The sequence below is a fragment of the Leptinotarsa decemlineata genome, unplaced genomic scaffold (assembly GCF_025532065.1).
Source record: "Leptinotarsa decemlineata unplaced genomic scaffold, Ldec_3_MD MMD2_P_RNA_scaffold_5, whole genome shotgun sequence".
NCBI lineage: Eukaryota > Metazoa > Arthropoda > Insecta > Coleoptera > Chrysomelidae > Leptinotarsa > Leptinotarsa decemlineata.
In genome coordinates this window covers 47,060-60,981 of record NW_027412532.1, presented here as the reverse complement: position 1 = coordinate 60,981, position 13,922 = coordinate 47,060, and the positions used below count along the sequence as shown (strand labels likewise).

At 35.6% G+C, this 13,922-nt stretch overlaps 2 protein-coding genes across 4 annotated transcripts in view; one reads left to right on the top strand and one right to left on the bottom strand.

Moving 5' to 3' along the window:
• The window catches only part of LOC111502177 (tetraspanin-1), a 48,394-nt gene extending 38,160 nt beyond the window's left edge, over positions 1 to 10,234 (top strand). The window contains exons 2-6 of the mRNA XM_074186796.1: positions 4,259 to 4,432; positions 4,576 to 4,927; positions 5,392 to 5,642; positions 5,742 to 7,576; positions 7,660 to 10,234. Coding sequence (XP_074042897.1) covers positions 4,273 to 4,432; positions 4,576 to 4,927; positions 5,392 to 5,642; positions 5,742 to 5,998 — 1,020 coding nt within the window. The 5' untranslated portion in view covers positions 4,259 to 4,272 and the 3' untranslated portion in view covers positions 5,999 to 7,576; positions 7,660 to 10,234. The remainder of the gene's footprint in view (positions 1 to 4,258; positions 4,433 to 4,575; positions 4,928 to 5,391; positions 5,643 to 5,741; positions 7,577 to 7,659) is intronic.
• Positions 1 to 13,499, bottom strand: part of LOC111502195 (pseudouridine-5'-phosphate glycosidase) — a 66,211-nt gene extending 52,712 nt beyond the window's left edge. For 2 of the 3 annotated variants that reach the window (XM_074186791.1, XM_074186792.1), the window contains exons 1-6: positions 12,955 to 13,499; positions 12,392 to 12,614; positions 12,133 to 12,272; positions 11,693 to 12,026; positions 11,202 to 11,323; positions 10,581 to 10,640 (exon numbers count right to left, since the gene is read on the bottom strand). In XM_074186791.1, the coding sequence (XP_074042892.1) occupies positions 10,581 to 10,640; positions 11,202 to 11,323; positions 11,693 to 12,026; positions 12,133 to 12,272; positions 12,392 to 12,614; positions 12,955 to 13,170 (1,095 nt within the window). In that variant the 5' untranslated portion in view covers positions 13,171 to 13,499. The remainder of the gene's footprint in view (positions 1 to 10,580; positions 10,641 to 11,201; positions 11,324 to 11,692; positions 12,027 to 12,132; positions 12,273 to 12,391; positions 12,615 to 12,954) is intronic. The other variant, XM_074186793.1, reaches the window with a different exon arrangement.
• Between the last annotated feature and the right edge of the window lie 423 nt (positions 13,500 to 13,922).

Below are 13,922 nucleotides of genomic sequence, written 5' to 3'. Positions count from 1 at the left end.
CTTACCCCCAGGTAGGTAATACTTCACTAACCCCAAATGGCTCCATGGGCCCAAGGCCATCCCCAGCCTGGAGCGACGACTCCAACACCGTGCCCACCTGCCACGATGGTTCCTGCGGGTCCTACTACCACTGCTCCGGGTACTCCCCAGAGGCCGGATGGGGATGCAACGGCGGATACAACGGCCAAAACGGCGAACACTGCGAAGACCAGCAATTTCATCGTCGAAAAATAATAAAATAAGAAATAAAAGAAGTGTGAAGTTAAAGAAACGCTTGGGAGACGTTTGATGCTTCTTGGAGGGCTGCTGAGGTATTTATATAGATCGTCCGTGATAAACAGATGCACTTTCTACAGTTTTTTTATCGCGCTGAATAAAATTGAAGGAATTCTTAGAGTTTTATATAAATTATTCATAGGCGAGCCCACCAATGTGTCAGGGTGTGATGGAATTAATGAATCAGATGGATATTTCCTTGTTTTTTATGATCTGATTGTGCTCACGCACTGTTTAGTCGCGATGCGCTATTGATATTATGTTTAATACAGTAAGAAACGTAAAATTTTTTCCTTGATGGACAACGCATTCCCATGATTTGTTATATTTTCTGGGAGAATTAACGAATGTTGTGTTGAGATACTAGCTTAGTTACATTAACTAATATATCTTTTTAATATTGTGTTTGTCAAGCACAAAGTCGAACAGTATCTATCTGGTCGTTTCCATGCTTAGCAGTAAATTTTGTATCAGAATAAAAGTAAATTGATACAAAAACGCGTAGAAAATATAACTACATGCTTGGTAATTTCCACTAATTCCAGTCATTTAATGATAACTACACAAATTAAACTGAATCATCAATTGATTTTAACTTCCAAACAGTATAACAGAACAGTAATTCGATAGCCAAAACAGAAGATCTGCTGCAAAACCAATAGACCTGATTACACTGAACACGGCGCTCCTCTCGTGCAATTTCTTCTTCATCTGCAGTATATTGATTCGCAATATTCCGCAGTCCAAATGCATTACGGCTGTTATTTAGTATGCCTGCCCAAACGTTCACTTTATTAGGATACTAAGTGTAACCTTCCTTCATCTAGTACATCATCGAAAATAAAATATGTTTGGGAAACATCGTATTCCATTGCAATCTATTCGTAAGTATTTCAAAAAATTCTAATGTACGAATCAGGATTATCCTTATTTAGTTCCTGATGTAGTAGATTGTACTCTACTTGTAATAATATTGTATGAGATTGGAAAGAGAGAGTATTCTCAACAAAGTACCTATATAACCCTAAATCAAAATGGTTATTTTCCATTATAAAAGTATGATTTTTTGTTAGTAGCTAGAAATACTCTTTTCAGCACAATCTCCTTCAAAAGTGTTAATTTGCACTCTCTGCAAATTGTGACAAATGGGATACTATTCCAAGTCCAAAGTTGCGTGACCGATACTAATTTCCTGTAGAACTTTTTATTGTTTTCTTAGTCGCCGCTTTAACTTTCGAATTAAAGAATGCACGCGCAGACGTGCCGAATAAACAGGAATGAAAAAAATCAAAGGCGAGAACTAAAATGTAAAAAGATCGTAAAAGTAAATGACGAAAAATGCTGCGGAAAGCCGGCTGACGTAAAAGCTTTTGATATTTCATTTGGGGAGTTCTCCTGTATAAATTTTCATTCGTGCGTAAGGCCAGACATGGAGTGGTCATCAATCAAGGATGTTGGTTGCTTCCCCTAAAATGAGATTGTATTCAACAACAGCATCTGAATAATTGAAAGTGAAAGGAAATGTATTTTATATATGTATAAGTCGTGAATAGGTACCCAGATTGTACGATGCCCAATCTGGAAACAATAAGGGACGTCAAATCATCCTTAGGATGTCATTGGGTATCACAGTCGTGTAAAAAAACAACCTTATTTCAATTTATCTCCTGAAGGTTCCAACTTGGTTGGTGAAACGCGCCTCAAGAAGAGTGTGACAGGTCTGGTGTTTAGGAACAGTGCTTTTTTTGGATTCATTCTACGCCAGATGTTCCAGTTTTAGTTTTCAACGAAAATGCCAAATGCTAAGACAAAACTGGGATTCATAAGTATATATAAAGGATGAAATTTTTCAAGACATCCTATTAGGGAGATAAAACGGATCCGGTCATACCATATTTGGGACTATTTTCCTCATACATATGATATGTCATGGATGCGTCTCCATCAGAAATCGCGATTTCATTCGATTCTTTAACAACAGATTCATATTTCATTGTACATTGTGAAATGTCGTCGAATCGAAATCAAAACCAAGCAATATTCTTCACCAATTTATATAATTGTATTAGCATTTACGATGAACAATAAAAATACTTCAATTCGTCCGGTTTATCATTTCATGAATATCCTTGTTTGTGTGGTCCGGAGAGGACCGTGATATATTGTGATAAGACTATATATAAATCTCTCGTCACGGCGCTATCAGGTTTACTCCGAACCTTAATCCGAAATCTATGATGAAACTTCCTAGAAACTTCTCTCCACACCGAATATTTCTGGAAACGACTTTCCTCCGAAATCGATTTCGGTCTTTTTCAAGAGTTATGGATGCAATTTCAAGGAAACATTACAAAATTTCCAATGGAAAAACAAATTATATTACATACAGTGCGTATTTAAAAAATATTCCTCTTTATCTCTTGATATTGTAGTCGAACCAAGGTAATGATGAAAATAATTTTTAATACTTCTCAATAAGAAAAACAATAATAATGTGACATCAACTTTTTTTAATGGAAAGGTCGTCTTGTTATGCCTCGATTCGAAATCGGACCAACCGATTCTGAGTAATCAACAATTGTTGAATTTTTTCCAAAAATATGCAAAACAAACAATAATTTCAATATATATTTCAATCATAACTCAATCCTTTATCCCAAAGAAGTTCACCATTCACTTCTTCTGGCAGTAAGGAAGTTTGATATCTGCCTCAGAAATATTCATCAACAGTAAATGTTTCATAAAATACATATCTGTCAAACTCTTACAACAAACAACGTTCTGTCAAGACAAACATGTACTGTAATTGTCAAATGATTCTAGGCGAAGAACATTGCTATTTGGCAGATGGGACCATAAAACAAACGTCAACCGTTGATAAAATATGTATTCCTTCATTTCATATAAAAATCAGTTTTGTGATTCAACGAATTCTAAAAAACCACCATTTTCACGAATATTCACAATAAATCTGAGGGGATCGTATCAGGTGATCTAGAAGGCCTCTCTAAGGAATCACGTTTGTCTGTCCACCGTTTTTCATCGGTATATCGAAAGAGGTGTCACAAGATCCTCCCTAATATACAGTGGAGTGAAAATAAATTCAGTAATTTTAAATTAGTAATTAGTATCAATATATGAGTTGGGTATAATTTTGAAAAATCTAGAAAATAAAGAAATTCTTTGCCATTTGAAGAAAAGCTATTAGAGACAGTAGTTTATCAACAGTTATTAGAATATATTAACTCAAATAATTAGCTATTCACTAATCAGTCTGGCTTTAGATCAAAGCACTCATATGAATCAGCTATACAACTCACTATCACTAAATAGGAAAAAATGAGTAATCATCTGTACACTATAGCAGTATCACTGAATCTAAAACGGGCTTTTGAAACAGTAAATAAAGAGATATTATTAAATAAAGTAAATAAATATGGTGTAGAGGGAACAGTATTCAATTGGATCAGAGGATACCTTACAAATAGAAAACAGACAACAGAAATTTGTGAGGTAATGTCGTCAGCTATTACAGTGAATCATGGAGTTCCTCAGGGTAGTATTTTGGGCCCTCTATTGTTTTTAATGTATATTAATGATATGGAAAAATATGTTGAATGTGACTACATTCATATATTCGCAGATGATACTCTGATATCAGTAAGTGATGGGAATATCGATAGAGCAGTGATCAAAATAAATGATGTGCTGAAAAATATGGATAGATATTTAAAAATGAATAAATTGAAGTTAAATGTAAGTAAAAGTAAGGCAATGATAATTACTAAACCTTATAAATATAAACAAATAAATAGTAGTAACATTAACATAGAAATATAAAAAAAAGTTAATGTCGTGCGCGTGGTGTTTTAATATTATTTTTCTCATTTCGAATGATATCTAGTTCTTCAAGTACTTTATTGCAAATGAACAGTAATAGACTAATCAATTTCTCCAACAAACTTTTCTCTTATTGTTACAGGTGCATGGGGGGCGATGGGAACTGGTACCGGGCTTGAGGGGGGGCTACGTAGGCGAATGCCGCTGAGACGAGTCGGCCGTGGCGGACTGGGTGGTGGTGCCTCAGGGCTCGGCGGCAGGGCCATGCGCTACTACCGCCTCTGGATCTACACTTGCAATACTGCGTTACTAGCGGGTGAGTCTTCTGTACGTTCTCGTTGTGGATAAAAGTCCACGTGAGATTTTTGCCATTTCCTTCATCATTACTTATTAAAATGAGTGTAGGAGCTCTGTAATACCCGAAACAAATATGTACCTATATAGTTGTTATTATTATAGGAGCGATAGCGTTCGGCGGGGCGGCCGCCAGGACCGTCCTCTTCGACTACCGCCGATCTCTGATCCCCTCGCTAACTCTCTACCAGCCCTCGTTCCTGTACGTGTACCTCGCTCTGGCGACTCAAGGGGGCGCCCTCCAGCTGCTCGGCTGCATGGCGGCGCTCCGCCTCTCCGAGAAGTTGCTCAACGCTTACTGGCTGCTGCTGCTCGTACTGCTCTTCGGCGACGTCGTGCTTGGCGCCTTCTGGGCCTTCCGCTTCGAGAGGATCTGCCTCGAGCTAAAGCCGGCCCTACGTATCAGGTTCCATCAAGAGTTCGGCACCGACGACGATTTCACGGAGGTGTGGAACAGGTTAGTCGCTGGCGTCCTTTTGAAAAAATATTTTTATAAAAGCATCAACACAAATATTCATTCACCTTACCTCCAGAATTGTACAAAATACTTTACTTCCAAACCGTGATGCATATCTCAGAATAAATCGAAAGCAAACACTGTTTCCAAACACCAGAACTGCGACTCGCTCAAGTATAATTAAATATCAAACATTCAGGATAGAAGATTTTTGATTGATCTTCAATGTCAAAATCGTACTGGCCATCATTTGATATTACCATATTTACTTACACTCAAAATTGTGTTTTAAGGAGATCTGAGTCCAACAAAACATTCTCCTAGCACCATTGATTAAAACTATGGTAGATCGAAACAGTGTTGGATCACGAATGGTTTCTTTTTGGTCTCTGGTTTCACGTAATATTTTTCTGTTAATTGAAATATCTTTTCGAATCACAAATGCCAACGGTGACATCTTCCAGGTTGCAAACGGAGCACTCCTGCTGCGGCGTGACCGGCCCCGAAGACTACAACAGCAGCTCGCTGCAGCTGCACCTCCCGGTGAGTTGCTGCCTGAAGCCGCCTCCGACCGCAAACGGCACCTGCGAGGCGGACCACCTCCACCACTCCACCGGCTGCGACGAAAGACTGCTCTCCTATCTTCGAGCGACCGCCTCCTTGCTCGCGATACTCGGATACTGCGTCCTCGCCTTCCTGAAAATGTGCTTCCTAGGTCAGTATTATCATCGGGTGTGCCTCAAAGCCTGGTATTGGGACCGCAAGTACCGAGATCTACATCACCTCATCTCTTAACTCTACTTTTCTCTCGCAGGTATCCTCCGATACGAGATCCGTGAGATGATCCAAAAGATCCGGATCCTGCGGACGGAGATGGCCCTGACCAACGTGAACGGGGCGGTTCCCGGGGGCGGGATGAGGGCCGAGAGCGCGGAGAGCGAGCGGGAATCGCTGCTCGTGAGGCCGGAGTGCGCTGCGCTGCTCTCGTCCCCGCCTAATGCGCAGACGAAGAACCCGAACGGAAACAACAATTACGAGATGAGGGAGTACAGAAGTCGCGAAAACATTTGACTAAAGTATCGGCTGGAGGGTCTGTTCAGCCGCGGCAGATGGGGCCGAGTCAAAAAGGGTCCTCTGGCGACGCCGTTGGAGGATATTTTCATGCACAAACCGCGGAGGAAGGTCAGGGAAGACCCCTGCTGAGGTTTCGAAAACGCGTCTTCCACTAAAGTGTAGTCGCGTGTTGTGGTTTCGGTTTGGGGGTAGCAGTAAGGAAAAAATTTTCGGAATACATGAATTCAATAATATTTTTCAGATATCATTGAAATAACAGAAAGGGTAATGAACCTTTACCAATCGTTATCGAATGGTAAAGATTCACACACACTAAGTTTGTTTTAATTCAACGAATACTATTCGATATAAAAATATAGGTATATGAGCTCAAAATATCTTCAGGCACAAAAACTTACTTTATATTTTTTGCTTTATAAGTGATATTCCTGGACTCTGCACAAATACATTTTCGGTAATAATAATGGAAAACAAAAGACCCACAGATGTGATGATCAAGTCCAACAAAAAATATGTGAAATGTAAATGGTCAGCTATAAAAACTTTGAAAATTTTCAAACTACTAATCATTTACCAATGCCAAAACATTGAACATCTTTGAAGCATTAAACATATCAGAGCGTTAATAATTTTTGTTAAAGTTAAAAATGCTCTTCAGTACAATAATCTATGGAAAAAATGTGCCTTTTTGATTTTTCTTTTGGTTCAGCTTTGAATACTGAAAATAATATTGATTCATTCGATAATTCAATTTTAGATCAGTTAAGCACACATCATATGATGTTTTTTCTATAATTGCGTCATATCAAAAATTGATGTGCCATTTATTTGAGGATGAGGTAATGAACATTTGTAGAACAGTGAGACTGGGATATACGAATTAAATTTGCACAATACATTTTCTAGGCCTATTTTATATTGGAGTTGAACAGAAAGTTGCAGGACAATATTTATATATCCTTTTCTTGTATAAATAAAACTCAACTGGTCATCTAAAGTAATTAATATTCGCACAAAAGATGTTTAAATCGACAGAATGAGTTGAGTTTTGAAGGATACCAACAAAAAAGCACAAAATTTCAGTGATATCAGACCATATATTTTAGTTATTACCTTATCCTCCTAAAGCGATAGATGTTTTCCTACTGAAACCATCCAAACCTAATTACCACAACAGATCTCAGCTTTTTCGTCAGAAGAAAATCATCAAGCTACATGTACGGTCTTTTGCTAAATTAAAAAAAAATTGTACAGTGTATATATTGAAAAACAGCCAACTATAATAATCGTTGTATTTAAAAGTAAAGGAATGTGATAGAGTAGTGGTATAAAAAAATATTCTTTAACTCATAGCCTTTAGTATTGATCAAAAGAAAACCGTATCAGTGGCTTGGTGATTCCCGGTCTGCAAAAAAATTGGAATATATATCTGACCTAACCGATAGTACTCAAAACTATAATCTGCGAAAAAAATATGTAGAATCCCCTCAAACGAATGGCTGGCCAAGGACCTTGCAGCTGCGAAATAGCATTCCAATAATTTTCATTCAACACTCGAAGACGATCACTGGTAAGGTGAGTAAAATATGTAGTTTGTAAATAATTAGCGTCCACGCAAAACCGTTGATACTAGTTTCAATAATGAAAATCTTTTGCAGCCGTCATCCGCTCCAGGTGCTGATATTCTGCCAGTTGTTTCGATGATAAGTAGTGTCAATGAAGACTCCAGTGCAAGCGAAGATAATTTGTCGAAAAATAACGGAAAAAACAACAGGACGCTTCAAAAGATAAGTGTGTTTATATGAGCTTAAATTGTATTAAACTAGTGCCTCGCCTCGAAAGAAAAATGTGCATCAAATGGACACACACCAATAGTTGTATCATTTCGTGTGATTATTTCGGCAGATACTCGCATAAAGTAAGTTTTTTTACCCCTTGCATTAGTATTTAGTTCCAACAAGTGTGATCAGTGTAGCCAGTGTAATGTAACAAATGATTCTCTGCTCAATTGGAATTCAATTTGTACAAGTTTCAACATTATCTACTAATTTTAAAAGTGGGTAATGAAAATCTCAAGAAGAGTTTTGAAATATGTGGCATATTAATTAAAACTGACATATGCAACATATTCTGGATTTATTTCAAAGATACAAGGTATGTTTATCGTATTATGGTTGATCCCATAAAAGAATATGATGAATGTACCTGTACCTGATATCAACCTTGAAACTTTAAATTTTCCTCTAAAGATATAATTTTTGGCAAAGAAATTTAAAAGAGTTTGAATTTCTACAACGATATATGACCATACCTGCTCAGGTATATGAATTATCTATCGCTTTGATAAAATCATTTATGAACGGACGAGAATGTAGACCTGAGCAGATAGATATTGTTTTGATACCCATAGCTTAATTCTCCTTAGCTTGTAACGACCAGTTCAAAGAATCCTGTAGTTTCAATCTTCGTTATATCCTTTCAATATCTTGCAATATTCATACTGCAAATGATGTCATCACATAAGAAACAGTGATTTACCTTGACTCGCTGAGATTCATATAAGGAGTAAACCAATTTGATGTTAAACATCCAACACCTCAATATGTCAAAAGAAAGTCACTTGAAGTTACAAAAAAAAGTATGAAACTTATGTGGATACCATCACGTGTGGGTTGAATAAGCAAACACAAAGAATAGATTCAGTCCTATATATGGTCCTAAAATAAAACATTAAAAAGTACACTAAATGTATATGGCAGCTGACACAAATAAATCATTATAAATAAACGCCAGTATTGAAGCATCTTCAATATAGGGGAGTTCAAGAAGAGAAACCAGGTCATTTTTTCACAACAAGTGTGACACATATTTCATGTGAAGCACTTTGTAGTGGATTGTCCAATATTCTATACGGGAAAACTTAGGCAATAATGACTGGTGTGGGTAAATAAAGGAAACCTTCATAACATAAGCAGCAGACAAAAACAGTGATAGAAGAAATTACCATTTTCAGAGGAAGGACAATTCCGCATATTTTTTTGGAATTGTGGATACCAATAATAGAGTTTTAATGTTACCCTCAACATTGGACAGAGAAACCTTTGCTATAGGCTTGTGCCCGGTTATGTACTGAGAAATTTACACCAAATTATACTCTGTCCATGCAGAAGTTTTCTGGAGTGAACTAGTTTCCTACGGGATTCGTAAAAAGTGGCCAGTCCCTATGAAAAATTACTAATACACTGAGAAGGAATGAAGACAATTATTTCTGAAATATATTCTGAAAATGTCTAGAATATCTCCAAATAAAATAACTCTCTAGTAAAGTAAAACATTATCCATAATGATGAAAATACAGGAAAAATATATACAGAAAAATGTGTTACAATACATTCTGGCTTCACTTCTAGATTAATATGGTATAAATATTAGAAAATTATGTCAAAATATTTATGAATTCCAAGATTTCAGTACGCTTTTCGTGCCTCGAATTCCCGTGCATGTCGGGAATTTCAACTACACCTCAAATCTTTCCATATTTGACTTCCAAATACTGAACGATTTGCTCTACAGTGTTCTCACAGTTATCGTTTCAAAAATGGGTTTGATCAAACATTTTGAGGTTTTGAAAAGTGTTTTCATATGTAATATCTTACTTGATTGGCAAATATGATAATGGAAAAGAAAAGAAATAGGTATTGAGTAAAAGATAAGGGAAAAAAATGAATTGGTGAAAGAATAAAACCTCAAAGAATATTTTGAACAATAGAAAACTATACAGAATAAACTGAAACATTTCAATTCAAATTTAAATTCAGATGTATTTCTTGAGTACCGCAGATGAAAATAATTTAGACATATTTTTTTAAATCCTATCTTCTTCCAAAAAAACGAGAACAAAAAAAAAACTGCACACAAAATGGAAATTTGTTATCAATTATTTGGAAGGAACAAAATTTTTGTAGGGAAAACCGTTCAGTAGGAGAGACTCCCGGCTGTGGCATCGCAATTTAATTTTAATCGTTATGTCACACTCGAGAGTCCATTTCTAAGAAAAAGATCTAGGCCCAACAGACCAAATTGTCGAATTTTTTAAAAGCTTCCCGATTTTTCTTTCGCGACTCCGCGATTATAGATTGTACTTGTATAACTGTTGATAAACATATTCCATGTTGAAACATGTAAAAGATTGTGTATATACTCATTTAATAAAGTGTACTGTTAGTAAAAAAAGCGAGTTTTTTCTGTAAGCAGTAACTCGGAGGAAATTATTTGAATGGTTGCAGAAGAAATGTGGTCCTTCAATTTTTACCTTGTGCAGATTTTGATGCCCCGATTGTAAGTATGAGGAAAAACAGATTTCCATTTATGTCACTTGCCGTAAATATTTTCTACTACTACTGCATTTACCTGAAAAAAAGATTGTTAATTTCAAAGAAAGTACAGTTTGTCAGGAATAGTAAGTCTTCGAGATTCTCAAATAAATAAAAGTGATGTAGTTTAAATAATCATTTATATGCTCTACAAGTTATATTGAGTAAGTAATTTCAAAAATCTATTAAAATAATCTTAGAAATACCTTTATTTCAGAAGTATCCAGAGTTGCACTGCAGTCCAAATTAGATCCCCCAATCACAAACTGAAAAGAAAAATATTCACTTATTTCCAAAATTTCCTGAAATTGTCACTGTTTCCTTGAAGAAGCCAAACGGTTTTTTGTCTAAAAATAATCTAAATCAAAAAAAGTATTGATTCCTGAATTTTTTAAATATTTGAAGATGAAAGTTATGCATAATCCTGAATAATGTTATTTTAAATAAATTCCAGAGACAGCATGTTCAATTATTTTGATTTTTCATGAATTGAATTGATATTGTCATGCTTTAAATATTTGGTTAACATTAAAAATATAATATTTAACATCTGCACTATTATAAACAAATTTTGGAAGTTGAAAGTCAATAGTCAATTAAAATAACATTATTTTGAGGTCATATTCAAATGAAGGCAAACCCAAAGAAACAAAAAAAAATATTTTATACAAAAACTGTATTACCAGAGATCGAAAATAACTAAAAAATTACTCCTGAAATGAATCTAATACACATTTTCTGTACTGTCACATTACCTTTGAAATGATTTTGAATTATTCAAGTTCTAACATAAATACCTAGTTGAAAACATAAGTAAATAAAATTACCGGCCTTCCTTCCAAGTTGAACTGCGAAGCGTCATTTCCTGTTTGTGCTCCATCTTCTAACGCTACCAGTGCCACAGCAATATCTGCAGCCACTCTGGCATTATTCTTTATCAGAGCCACATCTATATATGTCAAGGAAAATCGTTATTACAAAATATGTATTGATTTGATTTAAGGTTTGATCAGATAGTTACTAACAATAATGATTGATATGCTTTATTGTCATAAGCTCAACTTCTTGACAAAGCATGATCAATGTTAAAGTGCAAATCAAAAACAAAAATAAAATATAACTTATCGAATATTCAAAAATTTATCGTCTAAAAAACATACAATACTTAATTTGTTGAAATGAAAACTTATTCTGAAATAATGAATATCCCACTCCTGACACCAAATCTATCTCAGTTTCCAACATCTTCTAGTAATCTCAATATTGAACACAGAAAAGTCTTGTCTTATATTCTGTAACGATTTATAAAAAAGGATACTGCTCTCGAGCGACTTGCCCCCCGTCAATTTGGCGATTTGACTCAGTAAATAAGGAGTGATATTTTTGCCTCTTACATCATCACAATTTGCTTCCTTCAAGGCTTTTTCAATGAAACCTTCAATAATCTCAGGATCAAAGGCATATTCCTCAGGTATAGGTACAGCGAACAGCATACCAGACTGCAAGTCCAGTTCGTTGTGACACTTTATGACTGCAGCTGCCTCTTCTGCCCTTTGTATACAGTATGGAACGTTGAATCCACTTTTTGTTGAGTAGAATGCTGGGAAGTCATTTGTTTTTCCAAAAGTAGCTACAAAAACTCCCTGAGTTTCCTAGAAAAAATGAATGAATTCGTTAAGTATCTTGTGTTAGGAGACACACACAATGAGCAAATAACACGTTCAACTTTTCAAAAAGAATGATTCAAATAAAACCCACCAAATACTCCAATGTTTTTGAAATATCAAGAATAGATTTAACACCACTAGAAATGACAGCGATTTTGCTTCTTCCCAGTTCGATTAAATCTGCTGATATATCGAATGTGGATTCAGCGCCTCTATGGACACCTCCGATTCCTAAAAAGAAAAAAGATGAATCCTCTAAATATAACCAATAAACGTTTCCATTTCAATTAATTAGTAAATATGTTACTGATTCATTTCCTAACTGCACCAAAATATATTTTATGTCTCACCTCCAGTAGCGAAAATAGGTATTCCAGCTTTGGTGGCTGCAATAATTGTAGCGGAGACGGTGGTACCTCCATTTCTCTTATTACTAATAGCGTAAGACAGATCCCTTCTTGAGATTTTTACTGGATCGCTGGACTTCGTATCTCCCAATGTAACAATTTCCTCCGGAGACAGGCCTATTTTTATTCTACCCTTTACAATGGCAATGGTAGCGGGAACTGCGCCCTAGCAAGTGAATATAATTACATTTTTTGAATGTGTTGTAGTGGATACGTTAGGTTCGAATATTAGGATAACCTGGTACTTTTGTAATTTTCAATTGGGCGCCAATGGATAAAGTTTACAAAACAAATTCAATTTTATTATCTATCAAGATCGATTTGTACTATCAATATATAGAGTTCAGGAAGGAAACAATTTCTTTGTACACACACAATAAGGAACGAAATGAAACAATCAGTTTTTTCGGCATAGTGACCTAACCTCAATTCACTTCAAATCCAAAAATATCGTCTCGCGAACTGGACGCCTATGACGTACATAATTTGAAATTTTCAATATTTACCTGTTGTCTGACTATTTGTTCAACTTGTAGGGCGCAATTAACGTTTTCGGGAAAGGGCATTCCATGCGTAATGATGGTGGACTCGAGGGCAACTACAGCTTTCTTTTGTTTCAGAGCATCCCTGATTTCTTCTTTGATGTACATCGAAACTTTTCTTTTCGCGGGAAAACTTTTATGATTTTTCAAAATCGCTAACGTTTTCCCTAGACGAATCATGACTGTACACTCAAATAAAGGAACTGAATAAGTTACTAGTAAATGAATCAGTCACAATAAAGCGATAAAATTTATCAAAATGACCAGTTTCTTTATTTATTGTATCAAATTCTATTGATAAAGTGATGGCTGAAGTCGATATTTTATTTCTAGTCCCTTTCAACAGTGGCGTACTTGAACACAGATTAAAAAACAACTATCCAAAAATTTACGACATCAAATATCTCACAGTATCAAGTTTGCGGGAAAAAATATCTCGCAGTATCAACTTCGAAGAAAATGTAACAGACACTTTCTAACCAAATGTGTGAATTATAAGTAAGAAAATGTGTACAGCCGTTTGGGCTTTAATTAATCATTTGACTATCCGCGTAGGTAGATAGGTATCAGCAATGCGAAATGCAATCTCATTATCGCTAACTTAAACAAGGCAGTCTGTTATTGCGGAGTGGAGTAAATAATTTATTGTCCAACTGTTCCATTTCTTTTTTTAAATGTCAATTTATTGTCAGTATTTCTTAAAAACATTAGTGAAAGGACAAATAGTTGTATAAGTATTTCACAGAAACCTTGAAAGAATGCAAAGATGAACCAAACCGAAGTGTACTGTATTCAACAATATGTTTATTGTATGTGCTGTTCTCTTATGCCGATAGAGGGTTTCCTTTTTATCCAAGTTGCCAATCTTTAATTTTCCACATAATTTCAATATCGAAAATATTAAAAAGCTATTCATTCCGAAAACACTTCAC